The 23,190-nt window shown below is 36.1% G+C and overlaps 1 protein-coding gene across 1 annotated transcript in view; it reads right to left on the minus strand.

The window, feature by feature from the left end:
• Positions 1 to 23,190, minus strand: part of GALNTL6 (polypeptide N-acetylgalactosaminyltransferase like 6) — a 489,464-nt gene that overhangs the window by 267,780 nt on the left and 198,494 nt on the right. Inside the window, exons 3-4 of the mRNA XM_062574689.1 lie at positions 22,683 to 22,821; positions 3,557 to 3,723 (exon numbers count right to left, since the gene is read on the minus strand). Of these exons, the coding sequence (XP_062430673.1) occupies positions 3,557 to 3,723; positions 22,683 to 22,821 (306 nt within the window). The remainder of the gene's footprint in view (positions 1 to 3,556; positions 3,724 to 22,682; positions 22,822 to 23,190) is intronic.

Consider the following 23,190-nt stretch of genomic DNA (forward strand, 5'->3'; position numbering starts at 1 on the left):
CTTGTCAATAACTTTCCAGGGTGAATCAGGTAGAAGTCAAATATTTGCTTCTCCCTTGTTTTGTACGTTGAACAGCTCCTGTAAACTACGGATTCAGTTCCCTTTCATCTTGTCAATACACTAGCATTTAGCATGTCAATTTACAGCTATTAAAAATCAAAGTTTGCTTCTGTTGAACAAAAATTAGAAATAATTCCACTAATCCCATCAAAACTTTGCTCACATTCTTTCATCATTCTATATACATGACATGCATAAGAAGATTTTCCAGCCTTGGGTACCTATGTTGAAATACAGGTTTCCCCCTTCTGATTGTCATATTTATTTATTTATTTATATGTAATCCATGCACTTACTGACATTAAATTTCTTCATGGCCAAGCACTACACAGTTGTATTTTATAATCACTTGTTTACTCCCCCCTCTTAATACCTGTCCTTTCAATTTTTTAACATCTAAATATCTTAACTTATGGTTTATGTTATATATGAACTATCCAATGTTTTGGTTCTGGTCACAAAAGCTGAAGGAGTGAATGTGAATAAGATGAATCACACAAATAATTTTACAGACAAACTAGCTAAACACTGAACAATTTGCTGTGCACTAAAACATTTTTATCATCTGTTATCAAAAGCTCTTATGAACATTTCAGTACTTCTATTTACATTAGGTAAAGAAACAAAATAGGAAAAGCTCCAATATTTTTATCTATCTTTTACAGCCCTTTCAAGTTTCTACTTTTCCTAATATACTTTACTTGTTGCAAGTACTGTCTCTTGGTAACAACTACTACTTAGACTTTGGTGGGGGGGGGAGAGTTAAGAGAAAGGAGGGAATAAGTAGAATATCCAAGAGGGAAACACTGGCCATTTATTTACTAGTTTTAAAATAAATTCAGTGCTGTCCAAATGCTATATTCTCACTTTCAACTATCTACGAATGCTGTTTAGATTCCTTTTAGAAAGTTCTCTCTCTATAATATGTATCCCAAGAATTTGTATAACATAACAATATTGCTTGAATACTATATAACTGATTTCACAAGAGAAAGTAATAGCAATTTGTCAACCATGTGTCACATAAAACTTCATGCAGAAAGTATACAGTGAAAAAACAACTATGGATTTATCACTATATGATAACATCTTCAACACCGCAGTAAAGTTTGCTTGTAAAGATTCTATTAGATTTGACAAAAATTGTATCCAATTATATTTAATATTTGGCCTAAATTGTCTTCAGGAAGTCTTCTGCCCTCATCAGTCTGGAGAAAGAGTGAGTACAGGATGAAGAATTAATAACAGCAAACCAAGGCACTACTTCAATAACTCTTTTTAGATTACTTTATGAACTGGGAATGAATGGGGGGTGGAGAAATCAGTCAATATTTTTCAATATAAACCGGGAATGAATGGGGGGTGGGGTGGAGAAATCAGTCAATATTTTTCAACATAAAATAATATATCTGTGGATTGTATCACTACATGTGGCCAACTCAATGAAAAGCAAAAAAATCCCACAAGAAAACACGATGAGAACTTGGGTAAACACAGTTCAAAGCATCTCCAATACAGAAATTAAATGCTCTTCAGATACACCAAAATAATTTTACCTGACTTGAAACTCATTATTTAATCCAGAGTATACATGCTTGCATGCTTTTTCTTATACGTTAGAGCTCTTCTCAAAACATACGGTACTAGATATGCACAAGTTCAAAACTGAGAACCATTCAAAAATGCACTTCTACTTTTCAGTTTATTAATATCAAAAAGCAGATAAAGCTTTCTAACATATGCAATGCTTCCAGTCCCAGCTCAACTCAAATCTTGTTAATAAGACAGTGTTCTTCCAGATTTTCAAAATAAACACTGTTATGCTAAGCAGCTGAAAAATGCTCCACTGAAAAGTTAGATAGCTTCCTATAATAGGAAATAAGGAAGATTTGAGAGATGACTCTAATGTTAGAGGAAAAAAGGCATTAATATTTACTCCCAAAATACTTTCAGCAAGCAGCAGAACTGAAGCTGGGAGATTACAAAGCAAAAAATAGATCAGTAGTATCAGCAATTACAATATTCCCTGTATAGTAGCAATAATTCTTTTTCTAATAACCAGGATGCACAGATAAGCCTTCTAGAAGAGCAAGACATTTAACAATGTATCAACAATAGTCAGCAAGATCTTTATTTAAAACAGAACAAAACACCAGTACCATCATATACAGAAAAGCATGATTAGCATGGAGCAAACAGTCTGAGTAACTGCTCTCTCAGAATAAGATGCTTTTTTATTTGTCAGACAGCTCATAAAACCAACTTACAGATTTCACTCCAGGTTGTTTACTATAAGAAAACTGTTAGCCCCTAAGGGGGGTGGAGGGGTTGTTGTTGTGCTACTTTACACTTCCTGTTTCGAGAAGTTTCACCTATGGACTAGACTGTAGCCATGGAATGGCCAGAATTGTATATTCTTTATGAATTCACATAAACTGCGTTACAGGTAGAAGAAAAAGTTCACCAAAGGACATATTACAACTAAAATACAGTTACAAAAGGGTAATATAGAGGCATGCACCATTCATCTTCCTAACTCTCACAATAACAAATTAAAATCTTGCACACATACATACACACATTCCACTGCAGCAGCGCTCCACTGATACTCCTCTCAATTAGCTAAGGACTTCTCACAGTAACTCAGAAATCTGCTCCTGCAAGTTCTTTGCTGAGACAAAGGTATTAGCTAAAAAGATTAGCAAAGAGCACATTTCTCTGTTTTGCTGTCTATCAATCTACTCTGAATACACACATACACACATAATAACTGATGTTTCAACCAAAAAACCCTAGAAGATGAACACAAGCTTGAAAGAAATCAAGTACTACCAAAATCCATATATATCATTGAATTTTACCCAAGACACTCTTAAATTCCACCTAAGCAACTTCGGAGCATTGGATTCTAAGTTTTATCTATCTCAAGAAACAATAGCAAAGTTCATTAAATTATTTCAGTTTTATTTTCTTACACGTAGATACTGTAAACTTTGATCAACTCTTCTGAAGCAGTTTTCCACATTCTATTCAAGAGAATAGTATCTGAACAAACTAAAATGTCTCATTCCTGCATACTGTTACTTTGTACCAGTATATGAAGCTGCCTAATTCAGTGAAATTTCAGTATTAAAATCCAGTGTGTTACATCCAGAAAGATCGAAATTAACAGATTTTCTGAGGAAAAGCAATACCTAAGGAAGAAATGTTGAAACTAGGAAGTTGTAATATTGAGAAAGAATATATTCAAAATACTATATTAATAAAGGCCAACAAACTGCTCATCTTTTCTTCCCTTTGACATGAACTTCAGCATTCATGCAAAGCAACACAAAAGCCAACCACTCGTGCCAGTTTAGAACAGCTAACAGCTAAGCAGTACTTCTCAAGAAAAGCAATCCACCAGCTGTGGTTTCCTCACCTTCGCCACTGTTTAATCCGTAGAGACCATGTCACATTGTAAATCCAAGTTAAAACAAAAGCTGGCAGGCCTTACCTCTGTCACTGAAGTCATCCACAAGAATGATTTCTGCTATCAGGCTGTCTGGAGTGCGGTTGATAATACTGTGTATTGTTCGTAAGAGTGAAGTCCAGCCTTCATTATGAAATGGGATAATTATGCTGGTATTTGGTAGCTTTTCCAAGTAAACCTTGTGCTTACAGCTAAGAGAGAAGAAAACACATGTATAAGAACACAGAGGAGGCTGAACTAGCATAAACTTGGGCCATTCTGCCAATGTATTTTCCGGCATCAAATCCAACAGCACAATCAGGCAGCACTTGCACACGACTCAGAACAAAATCATCAATAATAACTAGGTCATTTTAAATATTTGTAAAAATTTTTACAAATTCTACAAATTGTAAAATTAAAAAAAAAGCAAGAAAAAAAAAGGAGGAGAGGGAAAGGGGGAGGGGGAGAGACTTGCAATTTCTAAGCATAAAAAAACCCTAGATGTTTGCTGCTTGCATCTTTTCTGAAGTGTTAGTGCTTACCCTGAGAAAAAATAACTATGCATATCAAATACGGCTGTAGGTTATAATGTTGATTTACATATATTTGCAGCTTAGTTTGCATTTCCACTTTATAAATGCCATTTAGAAATCAATATTTACCAATTTATGCATAGCTATCACACTGACGTAATGTTCTGAAGAAAAAAAAACTCATGCTAGCTACTACAGTTGAGTGTTTGGAAAATATTAACTGTTACACAGCTACTAGTATTTACTAGTATTAAAAAAAACCCAAACTTTTGAATACTTTCCTAAAAATAAGATTTAAATTTGTGATTTAGTCATTTGTTCCTAAAACAGGGCAACAATGAATTTAGTTACAAGCCATTTGCATGAATTATACTTAATGAAACTTTTTAATCAAGCAATTTCCAGACGGAAAATACATATACACCAGAAAAAAGAGACAGTTAGCTTGCAAACACATACAATTCTGAAGAAAATACATTAAAAAAAGTGTAACTACATATTCTAATGTTCTAGGAGCAAAAAATAAACAGCGTCACTTTCACGCAGCAAGAGAATTACGTGAAAATTTTCTCCTGTGTGCATGTATAGGAAGAAGCACAACAAAAGTAGACCAATATTAACATGTAGCTGTTTCAGCTGGCAAATTAAAAAAAAACAAGTATCACCTACTGTTGTAAACTGTTTGCTTCATGTATCCTGGGCTAGAACAAATGCAACTGCTATACAGACATGTTATTCTTACACTGTTCCCAAAAGCAAGATTTTCTTCAGCATTTAGCTCCCATCAATATGATTTAAAAACTGTCAAGTTCTTCATGTCATTTAGAAAGTAAATACACATAGTCAAAGTACATCTTTTAGGGATAAGAAAAAACACAACTCACAAAAATCCAAATATATCAGAATGTTGTTTATTTTTCAAAGTACTGCTCCAGCAAAACACAGCAAAGAGCAGAAATAAAATAATGTTTTATTTTTATAGTTCTTTCTCTAAATCTCTTTATATTCCTTTTAATAAATCTTTATAGATGTGCCCAGTAGATAGAATTCCTTTGAAAAAATTTCACAATTCCTTTGTTTAAGGTCTACGCTGAATACCTTGGCTACAAGACGACAACTTACAAGCACTCCCATTACTTCTTTTCGGTTATTGCTAGTTTTTGAAGTCATAATCAGATCTTTGTGCCCAAAAAACATTATCAGTAGGTCAGAGTGAATTCTGCAGTTCAGACTCCATAAGCTTATAGTACAATTTAATAAAAGTGCCAACAATGTGGAATAAGCAGTCTAGGTAGATACATGATTCACATATCAAAAACATTAGAAAAGATAACAGCTTTTATATACAAAAAGAATATTGACTTAAATCCACAGATCTTGAAATACTAGGTTTAGTTTTGCTACTACTTCATTGTGTCTGCATCTTACTCATTGTGTCTGCATCTTACTCATGGGAACTATGTTTAAAACCAAGAAGCAATAGCAAAATGATCAGATAAGCTACCAGAAATACAAATTTACTTTCAACTGTACCAATTTTTTCTCAGCAAAAATTTTTTGAAATGTTATTTAAGTTCATTATCAAGAATTCTACAAGGCACATTCGGAGAAGTGCTGTCATAAAGTTCGATCATAACTTCAAACTAATCTTGCTTTATTATTTTGAGCAGTTCCAAAAAATAAAATCTAATATACATTTTAATAAGCAACTGTTTTATTTTTCATTCAACAAGAGAACCCATCTCTGACCACCCTTCCCCTTTCCCACAAAAACCCTCAGTGTCACTCTGAGAACCACCAAATCTGACTTTTACATTGGGTCTCAGAATTTAGGTTCCTGCCCTGTCGGGTTTCTTTATTTTTACTTTTATTTTTTTAAACAGTTTAAAAGTTCATGCTTTCAAATGTATGTTTTCCTCCAACCAAAACAATACTTCATGATTAGGGTGTTTTAAATGTTCATCGATTAAACTACAGGCTCTGATGTAAACATGTCTACTCCACAAAAAGCAGGAGTGTTTACTTCCTTAAAGTTAAGCACAGCTTAACTACCCTGTAGAAGACAGCTTTCATCTCTTACCATCACAATTTAACAGTAGGTTATAGTCATTTATTTATACTATATATTGTTACATATAAATTCTAGCCTCCAAAACACAGTTGGGGAAAAGGAAAGAGATAGACAAAGACACACAGATGGAAATAAAAAAGGACCATCAAAACTTAAGAGCAAACACAATAGCTGAACTTGCTTACTTGTTGAAATCCCAATACAAGCAATACAAATATTACTATTCTGATTTTATGTCAGTATACTTGGCTTACTTTAAGCTAACACTTAAAGGATTGTTTGAAATCCATTTAAGTTAGTTATATCGTTAAAACATTTTCTGAATAGGGATGTCATATCAAGGCAGGGCTACTAACATGAGTAGTTGGTACTAGAGCAGTAGTTAGCAGAGTTTCAGCAGAGTAGTGAAAACAGAATCCTCCATCTGTTCCTACTGAAGAATAAAATCTGGCATCCTAGTTGTGCAAGACAGTCTGTTGTATCTTACAGAACCCTTGATTTACAAACACAGGCTACAGAATAGAAGCTGGAATTGTGTTATAAACTGAATGCATGTGTACGAACACAAGGTATGTGAAACATTACCACACGGGAGCCAGGTGATATTTTGGCTTTTGTTGAAACTCTACATAGAAATAAGATTCTGAGAAATGTGAGTGGAATCAAGGCAGTGTGACACCTTTAATTCTTTTTGCAACACTTATTGACTTTTTTTTTAAGTTTAGATTAATATGATCAATAGATTTGAAGTTAAAAATTTCCAGCCATTAAAAGTAAATGCTATATATTATGATAGTATAATTTGAATATTGTGGTCCTAAGTTGGGCAGGTTAGGGGGGAGAGGAAGGAAGCCTGACTTTTCTAACAATAAGATAGTGTCCTTAAGTTTTAGGAATGTCATTAAAAGTGGCACAAAGTTGTTACCAATTAGTGTTTCTGAAACATTTTCTAGACTTTCAGTATTGAAGTTCTAACTAGGAAAAAAAAAAAAAAAGAAAAGAAAATATCAATACCAGTCACAAAGCCATTCCTCACTAATAATAAGAAAAAATTAATTTGACTTTTCGGAGTCAATTTTGACATTTCAGGGAGACTTTTATAAAGTTAAAAGAATAGCATGAGGTTGCACTATTCCTGAAATAATATCCTGTCAGAGGAAGGAGGAAGAGGAAAAAAATGTATATCTGTTACAAAAAAAAAAAAAAAAAAAAAAAAAAATCTGTAATCTATTTGCAGCAGACACCAATATAATACAGCTTAAATGAGGATCACTCTGTACGAAGAGAGATACTTAGAAGGACTAAAAATTCTAATTGCTATTCAGTACTGAGAACTCTAGGACTATTATGATTTAATTTTGCCTCAAAAAGGGGAGCCCATTCATGCCCTATTTCCACCGGGGGTTCCTTTTGTTCCACAACAAATAGTGTCTTTTTACTTCAAGGTAGAGTGCTGTTTATGTTCCCTGATGTGGATTATAATTAGAAAAATAATTCCTGAAACATCTCAGTAAGGTGAGAGAAGAAAACAAATAATCCCCCTTCCCATCTCTCTCCCCACCCCCCGAAAAAAGCCCCGCAAAACTCTGACCTTTACAGTTTATCTGTAAACAGAAACATCCAGCAAAAGGAATCTACAAGCTCCAGAGAACTGAAAGAAAATGAGCTTCTAAAAGGCTGGGAAAGGAGAGCAGTGCTGGCACCATTTCAGCCACTTTGCAGCAAAAGCCAATTCATAAAAGCCGCAATTTGTTTGACCCTGCGGTTATAACAACAACAATATTTTATGCACATTAAGGGATACCAGTGGCAATGTCTTGGCCACCTACCAGGTTCTGTGCCTTCTAGACACATCAGCAACCTTGTAAACTGCCCTTTCTGATACATAATAGCACAGGAGAAGTTAAATGTCTTGCAGACATCCCTTTGCTGCATTTAGAAAGCAAGATAGCAGCCTACTACAGCAGTTACTACATCGTAAAAGTAGACCTCCTCCAATTTTCTCTTCGCATAGAAAGTGCCAAAGAAAGCTAGTGTAAAATAGAAACAGATTCTCAACTTTTTTTTCCACCTTTTCTGTCAGGACACTCTTTCTTATTTGAGCTACTTTTCAGATATGACCTTTTGTTTCCCCTTATCATGAGGAATACAGTAACTTCTGGCACCTAGCTACTGACAAACCTGCTACAAAGCTATCAAATACAAAATATTTTCTAGGGAAGATTTACATGGTAATTGTCTTAGCATGTCAAAGTACTCAATTTACAGCAACAAGCTTCAGCCGCAGAGCTTCTATTCTAATCTAGCCTTGTCATTTGAGGCTGATAAAGCAGTGATAACTAGTAATTTTTATTGCCGTTTGACAAGTCTTTGTAAAATTAGCTTGGATGTGAGCTGATGGAGAGGAAAATAATCTTTATTTTCACAGTGGCCCACAGCTGGGAAGCAAGCATGCCCTGCTGGATTCTGACCCTAATAAGTGTCAGGACACTGTCAGTATTAGAACATTTAAAGCTACTCCAAAGCTTTACTACCATTTTTCAAAAAAAGATAAATTTGCACAACAGAAATAGCTTGCATTATTGCTATTAAAGTAATAAAGATCAACAATGTGCTTTGGAAAGCAAATACGGAACATCCTGTGCTCTTTATCTAGGTTTTCCCCGGTACTGACTGCAGTAGATCTGATAGAGATGAATTAGGCACTTTATATTACTTTAACAGGTTACTTTATGCCTGATGTGTCACTTTGGCTGGTGGTGGATGGTCACTCCAAAAGTACTGCATGTCTTCAGAGAAGTCAAAAACAGTGATTTAAATCAAAATGGTTTATCTAATGAAGGGAAGAAGATCAAGAGGCAGATATGCTTTACCACACAAAGCATGATTAAGTATGTTTGCAAAGCTTTCTTTAAGATGATAGCAAGGTATAAAACCACTATTGATCATGAAGAGCTCTTACAAAATAAATAAGACCATTTAGCACATTTTATGAAAGTTACCAATTTATCCTTATATATTACATACAGGCTTTCAAAAATTAATGTATATGGTACCTTTATACCATCTCAAATCCCTCAGTCCCAGCAAGTCTGCATCGGCAGGCATCTATTACTAGAATTGTATTTCAGCTTAAACCTTGCACTTTATTACCTACGAATTACCAAATTCTAACAAGCAATCTGAGCCTACATATACATATTTTTAAACACAAACTTTTTTTGAGAAAGGATTACAGAAAAATAAAAGGTACTCAAAATTAATACATTAACCAAACTTACCTGATTCTCTCTTAAAATTCAGACCTTAGTGTAACTGACAAAGTCTGTGTTTTGAGTCTAGACTGACTGCAGGATGAACCTTTTCTGTTGCTGTTTTAAAGTACTTTCTAAATGCATTACTTTAGAATGCAAATATAGCCTGATGTGCAACTGAAGTTGAATTTCTATTTCAGAAATCCTAATCTTTTCTTTACCACTTGCCCATTACACTCCAAAGCTATCCATTACTTATACATATCTTCAACATCAAAGTCAGCCTCACCTTGCAGCAACATCTCCTCTCTGTGCTAAGCAGACTGCTGCTAAACAGAAGATTACATCCAAGTTCAACTTAAGCGGGAACAGAATAGTATACTGACAATCATCTAAAAATTCTGCTAAACCAATTAAAGATGACAGATGATAGAACAGGATTTATTTTGTACCTTGAATTCTATATATACTAAATAAATTGTGAGACACATTTTATCCAGTATTTTCCTCCTCACCTGCAAAACATCTGATTAGGCAGCAAGCACAGAACTACATACAGTGCTACAGGGGGAAATTCAGGGAGCACTGGTTTGAACAAGAAATCATAGAATAATAAGGGAAATGCTTCCAGAGAGTAAAAAAAATCTCATGGCTCTGTTGTTGCAAGAAATACAAGCTTTCCCTACATCAGTGGATTAAGCTACTCTGACGTAGTATCTGAAGACAACAGGAAAGTGCTCACACGTTTGGGGACTACGCTTGGTTGGAAGACAATTAACATCAATTCCTCTCAACAATTCAGAGCCTGTTGCTTTTCACTGAGGAGCACATACGCCTTTGCATTTTAAGTGTGATCAAGAGCTCACTTCTGAGGCAAGTTTCCCAGTGGTTCCTATTCACTGCACAGTTTCAGAGCAAAAGAACTGGATTTCTTCTGAATGAAACTAAACCAGATGTATTCATACAAAGCTAACAGACATTCATTCCACAGTAACGGGCTAGAAAGCATCTGCAATTAAACCTCTGAAGCGTGCCCAGCAAGGAAGGACACTGGGTTCTCAGCATCAATTGTCTTACTCAACAGGTCTGCTCCTATTGCACTGCTACCTCTTCAAGTGAAAAAAAAGTCCTGAGGCATACAAGCAGTAAGAGTAGGGCTAAAGTCCCATCAGTGCTGGGCCCATAAATTTATCCTTTGTTAATCTCATGAGGAAGAAATTGAAGCATAAACAGAAAAAGTTCTTGGAGTTATTGCTGTATACATATTTTTTTACATGCAACTGGACAGCTTTCAGACTCCAGATTTTCTAAGCAAAGGACAATGAGACCTCTAAATGAGTAACTAGTTATTCTTACTAGCAAACCTGATCAATAGAACTCCCTCTTTGGAAATCCAGCAGTCTGATAAGAGTGATGAAGTTGTGAGGACGAGAATATCGTTCCAGTCAACTTACAAGTCTGACGTGACATTTATGCTGAAACAAATCATTGCTAAGTTTTGGGTTTTGTCCCTAACTACAGAAAGAATATGGCGGTCACTCCACTATCTGTATTTTAATCAACCAATAACACAAACCATCCTAACTTGGGACTGCTTCAACAACGTAAGATAGCCAGGGCACAAGAACAGCCTTCAGATTTACTTTATTTCAAGTTCTTTCTGGTCCTTTTCAGCACTGTCCCCATAAATACATTGTCCTTGATCCTTTCTTTTACTTACCACTCCCTTTCCAAAGCACAGGAAATTTAACATATTATTGTATTTCTTTATTCCTGAGAATTCATTAAACAACTCTAAGAGCAAATCTTCAACTACTTCAAGTGAAACATGATGTAAGCCTTTTTGTCTAAAGCTTTTCTCATTTCTTCCTCGTCCCACGAAATATCAAAACAGGAAACTTCCCAGACACCTGGTGAAAATATCGTTCATTTTTATTAGCAATTTTGTTGTTTACTTAACATTCAAAGCTCCCATCTCTTCTTCCTGGATGAACAAACCTTTAGAAAATTCACAGTCGAGTGTTAAAAGTACATATACACCACAAGTTTACATAACATTCAATGTACTAGATATTTTGATATGGTTACGCTGAACATTCAGCCAATTATAATTCAAGCTCAGGCTTTTGCAGTTGGCCCTTGCAAGCTTTATTAACATGAATACCTATCATTATTGATTCCTGGCACACATCACAGGGGAAGAGCATGCCAGCTTTGCTACTGGCAAGCCTATGAGTCATCCTACTGTACACCAACATATGCTCACCACTCCCTGCTAGTTTTATTTGAGTTTGCTCTAACGAGGACAATGTTGCTGGCAAGATTTCTGGCTGGGGCAAACTTCCTGGAATCAAATTTGCAGATTAAAATCATTCTTTGACAGTACTCACCTCATGAAACAACTGAAAGGAGAGTTTAGATCAATTATTAAGAGATGGACCCACTTCTAAGGACAATTTGCCTGATATATTTCAAGCATCCACCTTTGAATGATATGCATCATTCCCTAGAAATGCTTCTTTTCCATCTTCTATTCCACCAGAATGAAAGCTTAAATCAATTAGCTGGTGAGCCTAAATGCCCAAAGTTCAGGAAAACGAAATTCCACCATTTATGTATGTTGTCCTTTACGTAGCTCTACTATTGAACACCCACTCCTCCTCCTCCCTTCCTCCTTCTGACATTATTGCTCCATTTATGAGTTAGATTCATATATAAAGCTTCTTTGGACTCACAACATTAAAAGCACTCTTGGAAAACAACTACAACCTGACAGCCCTTGTTCTTGCTCCCCCTGATTTTGAATGTTTGAATCAAATGCCTTTGCTCTGCAGTATCTGTGGTCCACTACTGTTAAGTAGTAGCTTTTGCAATTGCCACACTGACGTTACATATTCTGGGTATTTGGAAGCTTTTCCTGCCCTGAGAAATATGACTGAAGTTTACAAAGAAGCCTGAATGAAAAGCTGTTGTTTACCAAGCCCATCAATATAAGAACTATGGGGCATTTTAAAAAATTCTGTTGTTACCTAGCAGGCAGTTATCTTTGTACGCAACAGGCTGCAAGGACAGACGGTGGAGAGTTTCAGTAAGAAATTAAACAAGAACATGCACAAGAGGTCTGTATGCGGACACTAATGGATATAGGCAGGGATGTATCACCCAAAATCCAATTACTGTGGATGCTGAAAGAGCACAAAGAGAACAAACTGGGCAAACTGCTAGGCTCACACATCTCTCCCAGCATCTGCCAGGGTGAATGGTCAGACCCAATAGCACGTTTTTTTATGTTCTAAAAGGATAACACCAAAACATAGCCAGAAGAGCAGAAGGTGCTTAAGTGTTGCAGTCAGACCCTTTGGAACAGCTGCCAGAGTTACCAGTACATTCTCATGTCCACTGTGGCCAGCGCAGCCTTTATAAAATTAGTGCTTGATAAGGTTATTCATAATCTAACCAGGCAAAATAGAAAATATTGTGTTTCCATTCTAGCCTTTCTGTGTACTTGCAGTCCTTAGTCCATGACACATAAAAGCTATTTCTGTTACCAGTAAAAGCATACTGCTGGCATTCACTATGTATCATTACCATCAGTCCTGAAATTTCAAATGCTTAGGAGTGCACAGTTTCATGCAAATTCACCTAAGATACACATCTGATTGTCCTAATACTATAGTATGAAAAAAATGCTTGGAAAGGAAGAGTAGCTATTAAAAATAGCAATGCTTTTCATAAAGTTATTAAATTATCTTTTACTTGCATCACATTAACAGCATGCAACATCATCATGTTCACCTATGAAGTGCAAGGGTACAGATCCCCAGGATGTTCCATATTTCACATCTATCTTAGCAAAGTCACATCAGTGCTTTCTGATTGCAATATTGTATTTGAGAGTTAAAAATTCTGGCTTTAACTATTGTCAGATGCTAATTGCTTGGCCAGCCCCGCATGCACAGAATTGGCTGAAGGATAAATACACCTAAATATTCCTTTCCTTGTTACATTTAGATTTCAGTTACATTTATTGCAGCTTGTTATTTTTCCAGCAGTGTGGGAGGCATTACTGCAATTAATCTAGGTAATACATACAGCATTAAAAGCTGAAAAATCTATTTTTGTCTAGTTGTATAGTCTTATTCGTTCTACCAAATTCTTTTCAATAAACAAAGCCAAAACCTTCATAGTAACAATAGGCATGGACTCTCTCACTGGCCTATTAGAACACTGCAGTCTTTCTTCACTAAAAGAGGAAATCAATTTTCAGCCATATTTTAGCTGTTGTGGACACGAAATGAGGAAAAAAAAAGCCCTAGAAATTATGCCATGTTATTTGTTACTATTAATACAGACCTTGCAGAGAAAGAACTGACAGCAAGCACGACAGAGACAGAAGGCAACAAGTTTTCTTTTGAGTACAGAATATTCCTGATTCTGTTGTTGAGGAGCTACACTTTGAACGAGATGCCCTGAAGCAATTTCAGAGAACAATCTGGTGAGGCTTGGAAATGGGGACATTGCCTATATGTTGGAATGCATGACACTCCACCTTCACTACATTATTCAGTATCTGCATAAAACTCTTTGAGGAGCAGTCAGAATAATTACCTCCAGCTTTCTCACTACTTCACTAAAAGGACAATTCAAGTTTAACCACCTGGTCTGCATGCAGATGAAATTAAGGTAATACCAGTAAAAACGGGTATGAAGCAATGCAGCTCTCTGTAGAGAAACCTGAACCAAGACTTCTCTGAAGTACTGGAAATGGACTAGCTGGCTTTGCTGTTTGTGAGATAAGCCAGACTATGCAGAGGAGCAAGTCAGTTAAAAATAGGTTAAATCAGCTAGTTTATAACTGTGCCAAGTAAGCCAACACAGAGTACCTCTTTAGTATCTCTTGGTTATCCGTGGCATGTGCCCTCTGAACAAATAGATGTTACCTGAGTTAACTGTCTTCTGACAAGGGTAGAGACTACTTGGATGCCTCTGAGCTAACATTCAGAGCTTTTCAGGGAGCTTTCCATCATTAGGCAAAGAGAGAATGGAAAACAAAGCAGCTTCTCATCTGGAAGGCAAGAAATTGCAAAAGGATAACTCTGAGGCTGGAGCACAGAAGCCAGCTAACAGCCTGGCCTTACTACCTAGTTACTGAAGTCACTGACACAACTTATTTTTTTCAGAATCACACACAAATGCTCTTTAAAGTGCAACCTCATGTAGGGCAGAAAAGTTAATGAGTGCCTTCTCTTTAAACAAGGAGGAAATCCTTTGATATGTGACAAACTTCAACACTGCAGAGATGATTTCTAGTCATTAGATCATTAAAGCAACATTATATCATAACATTTACTACTGCATGTTTTACAAAAATAAGGGTTTTTTATTTCTAAGATTAAACTTATGCAATAGTTCTAGTGAAACACATAATAATAGTTTAAAATTAAATAAACAGTGAAAATAAATATCTATGTAGTGCTGCCGGTGACCATTTTCAAAGTGATGGGGGGGTGTTGTTAGTTTTGTTTTTTTAAAAAAAAATAGCTGATAAAGCTGTGCAATTGACATTTTCCTGGTTTAGTAAAATGGTCTTCTGATTGGATGCTATCTGCTTCAATAAATGACCTTACCATGTGTGGTATACATCAAACTAAAGAAATCAGCAACAGCAAATATTTGACAGCAAGATCAGCTACTGAGCATTCAAATTACTTTGTAGAAAATGCATGACATACTGGTAGGCAGAGGAGTTAAGAAATGAAAGCTCATGTTCCTCAAGTAGATTATTCACTAATCACTCAGCCAGCTATTAGCCTAATTTATCTGTAACAAATACCTATGAAAAATACCTAAAGCATACTATTCTTTTCCTTTGTATTCTATCAGAGTGTTGAAGCGGGGAAAAAAATCCTCCCTCCCTTCTGTTTAACTAGAAATTAACCACTAAAAAGAAAACTCTTGTCACTTCATGAATCACAATACTTGAAAACACACTTCCAAAGACATACAAGAATGCCAACTTTGACTCAAGAGCTCACAGCATAATCTGCCCTATTTCTGTCACTTAATTAGGAGCCTCTTGTTTACAGCTTACTATCTTTTTAGCCACATTATTCATTTTTGTTTGCCAAATCTACTAGACATCAGCATTCACTTCAGCAAGGCTGTTTGTCCTTCTCGCAAGCGATATGCACACAGGATGGCACTTGTTCTCTATATAAGATCATATAAAGTATCATGCTTCAGTTCTCTCTCAGATAAGTACCTATTTGTCATAGAAAGCACAGTATCAGGTTTCAGAACTCATGAAGAGCTGTCCTTTCTCACCCTCCTACCAACTCCACAACTTCCAAAATCACACTGGAAAGGTGATCCCTGAAGTTAGTGAATCTGATTATTTCGCATTAAAAACTGGAAGTATTGGGAGAAACAGTTACACAGAAAACCGCATATACGGTTAGCACCCTTTCTTGATGGAGACTAGAAAACAAAAAGCAAAACAGAAAGGAGTTATTTTCTAAGTCTAGGGATCTTTAGCCCCTGTTTCTTTTTACTTCCACGTTACTGAAGCGGCTCTTACTGATTAATATCAATTTTTCAATTTTGATTAAACTTTGACCTAGAAAGGACAAAATAATGAATAAATAATATTGTAAACCAATACTGTATTTGTATTGATTCACAGTTACACAGAAATAATAGATCTCACTTCCCAGCTCTCTAGGGGAAAGAGAGATGAAAAGTTCTTTCTCAACAACAAATCTGAATATATGCACATATGTACACAGTGTGGATATATCAAGACTTGCCAAAGTAAATGAGAACTAAGTATGAAACCTTCCATCCTTTTAATTTCTCCTATCATCTAATTAAAACTCAAGAGATGATCGAGACAAAGAACTAACTACTTCAAGAGTACCCTTATTATTAATATTTTATCAATAGTATTTTTATTAATACTTTTATTATTATTGAACAGGACAACATGCATATCTTACATTGCATTTGTCACAGTCTATGCAAAGAGTGTCTTCAGTACAGTAAGTGGAAATTCATAGAGAATTCTGATTAGGAACAACTGTATGATTGTATAATATTTATCTCAGACCGTATAAGTATCTCTCTCTCTCCCCCACGTGACTCTCTAGTAAACTTTGCAGAAAAATAGATTTACTAAATCACAATTAAGGAATAAAAGCTTCTCTGAAACTGTTCCAAAAGCAACCAACAACTTGCAAGGAGCCCCGTGGTATACTCATTGGAGTCAGAAACTAGTAACTGACTTAGCATTATTTCATTACAGGACAACCTGTCCTGCCGTATGATTAAAGCACTGGAGTCTCTATCAGATCTAAAATAAGTGCTTGATGTTTTAGAGAGTCAAAGGTCATAATTCTTGGACTTGCAATGCTCACTTTAGGCTCACCAACTACTTGCACAGCCTTAGCTAGATGTCTCCAACTACAAGGGAGGAGACTGTGATGGAGAGCCAGTGAGTATCGTATGGGGCAACACTTGCAAAAGAACGGTGTTTGCAGTCTCTCTCTCCCTTCAGTAAAGCCATGCCTTCTTTTGACAGAGGATGTCCTAGCAAAAGTAGAAAGCTTCCAAGAGTGAAACAAATCTATACAAAGGTGAGTTTCACACATATTCTTTGTAAGTGGCAACGTTTTCAAGAACAAAAGAAACATGAGAAGTTTATTGTGTTTTCACCACTTTGGGCAGAGCCATTGCATGCTAGCTTATTTAAACTCTGATCAGTCATTTAAGTTTTTCAAGAAAGTATAAAATAGCTAGTATATGTATATACACACCTTACTGTTCTTCTCCATCTTGTGCTCCAGTTTTCCTACTTACATTCTCCTCTTTTCTCTGAGATACATTTTCCTTCTTCCTCTATTACCATTCTCCAACCACATGTTTGTCCCACAAAGATTTTCCTCCCTCCTTCCCATTATTCTAAAATAGATATAGTTTTTGATATAATGAAAAGACAGTCTATCAGTAGAAGTCAGAACATTATGTCTTCTTCCTATAAATGTTCTTTTAAAATGGCAGCTATTTCCTACTGTTAGCTGTGAAAGAGTACACATTTAACACTACCTCCTACCTTCTGGCCCCAATGAAATAGCAAATATAGCAGCTGTTTAGGATACCAATTAAAAATACAAGCAACAGCAAGGCGTATCACAGTCAAATATTTTGGAAGAGAACTATTCAGGCATTCTCTGAACTTCTACTACTAATGAGGAGGGAAAGTTTCAACTATGCAGAATAGGTAGAATGAAACCTGCTTTTACTTCCTTTAAAAAAAATAATTTGTATTCAGTACACAGAAGACTCTGGATTCTCAAAGAAATACAGATGTTTATCTAGAATATGCAAATGATTTCTTCATAGCCCTGTGAAATACTTAATAGCTATGAACATTGAACATAGTTCAGACTTCTAAAAAGGAACGCTGCTGGGAATCACAGTGAAATACCACCACTTCATACAAGAATAGCACGACCAGCAGCCAACACTTGAAAACATTGACACCAGACCATATACACTAAAAACAGATGTTTAAAAAAAAAACCCTTCTAGCTCTACTAGAAGGTTAGTTGCACTCCAAACTAGAGAAAGCAGCCTTGCGTAGAAAAGGAAAAAAGAAGAATTACTCACATTCTAGTGCGGAGTGAAGTATTTTTTAATACTGGTATAAAAGTTTTAATTTTTAGATAGCAGTTCCATTGCCAACTTTAAATATTACCCATAAGTCAATATTGCTTACAGCTTCAGGTGACCAAAACTCTTACTTTTGCCAATTCAGTCCTGAAATCTCAATGATGGGGTACAGAGATTGTATTTCTGCTCAAGATTTTCATTTGGATGAAGAAAATTGTCCCATTTCCCTACACTCTGAACAATGGCCCTAGAACTGTTGATCTAAGTGCTATAGCAAGATGAAAACACTGATTATCTCCTGCACCTCACCAGGCGTTCTGAGGTAAGAGGAATATTTCTTATTAGAGATGTCTTTGCAACAGTGTTCCTTTTATATAAATGTCTAAAATCTCCCTAATCTACTGGTGTAAACCAGGTTAGAAAAATCTACACAACCTGCTAAATAAACTTGCTGCATTAGAATTTCAATACAAAAATCAAAGGCTGAAACTTGTCCGTATCAAAATATGCTTTCGTTTACTTGATTTTGCATGTCCAGCTTCTATAGATAAACAAAAGCAGCACAGCAAAACCAATTTCCCTACTTAAAGCTGGTGGGGGGGGGGGGGAGTCACAGGAAGAACAGCAAATTTTCTAATGTAACTTTGAGAGAGTTTCCACTGCAAAAAGAGACATTTGCATGAGATTGGTACAAAAAAAACAATACATCAAAGAGCACACAGGAATGGAAAAAATTTCATCAAGAGAAGCTGTGGAAGACAGAAAAAACATGGGAGATATTAGATGGATCCCACACAAACATATTAAAGATACAGGGAAATTGTTAAGTCAGCCTTAAAATGGAAATGAATTGCTTCATTCCTCTATGGATTTTTACAGCACAAACATTCTAGAGTCTTGAAAAGGAAATTGCTACTAATCTGATTACATTTTTCTAAAATGCATTGAAGATATCGCACTTAAAGGAAGAGGGCAAGAATATTACCAAAAAAATTGGAAACCCGAGTGTCTCAAAATTCAACCATTACAGCATTTGCTTACTTTTCTTCTCCTCCCTCCGCATGCCCCAACGTATTTTAAAAGTCCTGAGCCCAAATTCTAAGGAGACCAAGAACAACAACATTCATTTGGATTAAAAAAGATTAAGTCACAGTTATCTGCTGCCTTTGCATACTTCCCAGAAAGCTAGTCACTTAGAGATGGTGCTATAAATCTTTGGTCCAAGGCCCAGGAATAAAATATTTTTGCTGGAGAAATGATGGAGAAGTGTAGGAGATATTACAGCTCCTCTTTCAGCTTCAGTATCTTTTGATTCGAATTACAGGGTTCACCACCCAATTTTTATTGTGTTTGAAGATTTGTTTTATGAAGTTTCTCTACGAAAGGTAAGAAAACTACTATATTCGACTCTTTAAACCAAATATTAGACAACATTTTCAGGAAATTAGTCCTCAGCACCATAGCATATACAGGCTTCTATTCAAGTGGCACCCACTAAACGCAGGCAGAAGAACAGAAGCAAAGTTAATAACAACAGTATCCCCACGCACATGCAAAAGATGACAGTCAAAGGCTGAAAGGCAGTTATAATCTGTAGCTTTAAAATGCAAAATTACTCTATATTATTTAGTAAAGGGGATACTCTTTTTCTGGCATAGAAGTTGAGTAATTTTCCAACCATTTTCTCTGAAAATAGCCTTATGATGCATGAGAAGCATGTGCGAAATATGAAGTCCAAAGCCAAAGAGAAGACACGTTCCTAAAGATGAAATGTAAGTTAAAATTTCTGAGACTGCCCTGAATCACATTAAAGATACAACAACTGAGAGATGGGCTTGTTTCTGGTAATAGGTCAGAAAGTATTTTCAGATCCCTGTGCATCCTTAAAGTTCAAGGGATCAAACATATGGAGTTGCTTCAAAGTATAACAATTAGAAGTATAAAAACCTAATTTTGTCACTTTAATCAGTGTATTTCTTAGAACACAAATTAAGCACAAGGAAACATGCTTTAGGTTAAGAATCTGAGCAGTTAACTAATGGACTACTCGTGTACTTTGCTTAACGCAGGTAAGGCTAAAAGAACCTGACATAAGTCAATTCACGCAGGACTTAGCTAAACATCAATCATATAAGACTTCAGTGAACATCGCAGAAATCTAGCTGAATCGGAATGTGAGTGTGATGCAGATGCCCGAGGATTCTAGTTTTCCAAACAAGAGCTTAAGCGAAAGTCACTAAAGGTGGGTAGCGGAGCAAGAGCACTGACTTGTTCCCCATGTATCACTTCAGACAACGTCTTGCTTCTGGGGACATGCAGGGAAACATCACAAAAACTGCAGACAGTCGTGAGCAAAACACAAATTGCCAGAAGACGTACTGGCAAAAACACAAGGGACGATAGACATGTCAGCTTCCTTTAGTATTTAGCGATTGTTTGCAGCCCTTTTGCCATTAGAGAAGAATGCTTGATAAGCATATTTATTATGCAAACAATATAATTTAACATAACTTACGTTATGTTAAATAACATGTTAACATATGTTCGAACTCAAACTTCTTGGAAGCACTCATGGCTAGTGTAAATTACTATAAATAGTTTCAGGCAATCTAGGAAAAACTTGGCCAATCAGAAGGCAAACTAAGAAGATACAGTTTAGGGGATAGTTTTGGGGAAAAAAAAAGATATAATTCTTTTGAATTAATCCTATACAAAACAGAATGTGCACTAAGATTTGCAAATAAATATATTAACTACATAAACTGTTTTCTCAAAAAAATGCAATATGGTATTTAGAGCAAAATCTCCAACAAAATAACAATTTTTTAAAATGATTTTTGGGTTAATTCCTCCTCTGTGGGTTATTTTTTAAAACCTGATTATGCTAACCTTCCATTCCTTGAAAGGGCTATCATTTCATGAGCCTCATAAGACAACAGAACAAAAAGGCTTAGTTTCCTTGCTATTTCTCCTCCCCACCATGCCATCAAGCTCTCTTGAGCTTCTATCAAGCTCTCAAGTTCTGTTCAGTTCTCTGAAGATTTTCGAACAAATGGTTAATTAATGTGACAACATTATATAGGTAAGGAATGAGTAGATTTCTTAAACTGAAGCAGCATATAATAAAGGGAACTGTGTTCCAAGGAAAGTTCAAAGCTAGTTGTGGAGGTGATTAGTTTTGTCACCAACCTGAAGTGAATTCCCTTTTCCCTTTAGACATTCCCCCCATGAACACAGCGAAGAAAGTGAGGAAGTAAACATAAATAAAAGTCTTCCTAGCATGAAGCCTATCAGTGATCTCATGCAAATAAACGGACTTAGCAGAATGTTAAACAGAGACTGTAAGGCTTGCATTTTACCGCAAATATAGTATGGTGACTGCAAGGCAGGCAAGAGAAGGTCAAGATAACAGCAAAGAGTCGCTCAAGGTTCATAAGGTGTTAAACAGGGTAGGTTTAACAAAGGACTTACACTACAGACTGCATGGGGAGCCCCAGGAACCATGTGGGGAGGCTGCCTGGAGGCACAAGTCAGATGTCCAGCTAGGACTCAACTCATTGTTCCTAAGGAAATAGTTCTAGCAGATTTAAGGGTCCCTTATCTCAGCTGTGCTAACCTGGAGCAGCTTCTGTCCAGGAAGCAGCTAGATGTTGCTGACAAAACAGAATACGCATGCCTGGCCCTGATAAGAATTTAGTCAGTGTGCTTCACCCGCTGGGCCTGCTACCACATACTCTGCCAGTCACTGACTCCTCACCACATCTTCAGCAGGTGTTCTCAATACACAGTATAATGAAAAAGTGGGGTCTATAACACTCAATTAAAAGAAGGAAAGACATCACGTGGGAAGAGAAATAGAATCATCCCTCTCTTTAGAGCTCAGAAGATGAATAACAACCTTGAACGCTGGAAGGTGTACATGCCCTTTCTTGTTTCAGATAGAAAGATTTACTCTTTGTATAATTGAGCCAAAAAATTACACAGTATCAAAGGAAGTTAGACTTAAGAATGGCATTAACCATACTTATCCCAGGGGTTATTTTCTGAGATAACATTTATTTGCCCTGTCTCCTTTACAATACTACTACTGTTAAGGAACAATACTTTCTAGCAAAAGAGTATTCACTTCTTTTTAATTTCTATTTGGTACATGCATCTCACGACTCTTCATTCTGTTTTATATAAATGCTAAACCACCATTAGTTATCAGCTATTAGATTAGCTTTACTTTTACTGTAACAAAATCAGAAGAAACATTTCAGAGATACCGGTCCAAAAGTTTAGCCAATGGCATTATGTAACTTGTGACTCTGCCTCCTAGCATAAAGGCTTGCCGCTATTAACAAATGAGAGTCTGAAGAAAACTACATGGTATGTTATTTACCCATGCCCAACCAAAACCTCCACCCAGAAATGTAACGAAAATCCTTTTGTAATTGAAAAGGCCTTTTACAGTCTTAACATGTTATTAATAAAGATCAGCATCCAGTTTAAAAGACAAGGCAAATGATCTAACAATGGTGACAAACTTACTTCCCATTTAACAACACGGTCACTTCTTGTTGGATGAGGAAAACAAGTTATTTAGAGACACACAAAGATAATAACTTGCAGTGAGACAGTCCATGAGACAGTTTACCTACTTAGGATGTCGAATGTCTGGTAGAGATCGCTCCAGTGCTATATTGTTGCTAACAAATATGTTGAAACCATTTTCCCTGTAAGCAGAATCATCATGGTCTTCCTCTGTAAGCGGGTACGGCTTTCCATGTTCACCTTTCCCTACAGTGAAAGGAAACAATTATTTGCCTCAAATTGATAGCACGGAGCAGACAACATGGAAGTTTCTTGCATTGTCTTTAGCCACAAATGTCTAACAGAAAGAATAAGATCTGTTCAGATCTTCTTAGGAGACACTGTCAGAGACTTTAGAAAAGGGGCTGAAAAAACATCAAGAAAAGGGACACAGAGTTCCCCTTGAAAGTCTTTGGAGGGTTCACTCTTTCTCCAGAGTACAGAAGTGGCACAGAGTGTATGGTAGACTCCTTATCCCAGACAAAAGTCAGAACAGAACTTAGTACCATCTCTGGTTTGGGAACAAACAAAAAAAGTTATTTTCTTTGGTCATATTTCCGGTAAGACTTGGCAAGT

This window comes from Rhea pennata, chromosome 4, assembly GCF_028389875.1.
Source record: "Rhea pennata isolate bPtePen1 chromosome 4, bPtePen1.pri, whole genome shotgun sequence".
NCBI lineage: Eukaryota > Metazoa > Chordata > Aves > Rheiformes > Rheidae > Rhea > Rhea pennata.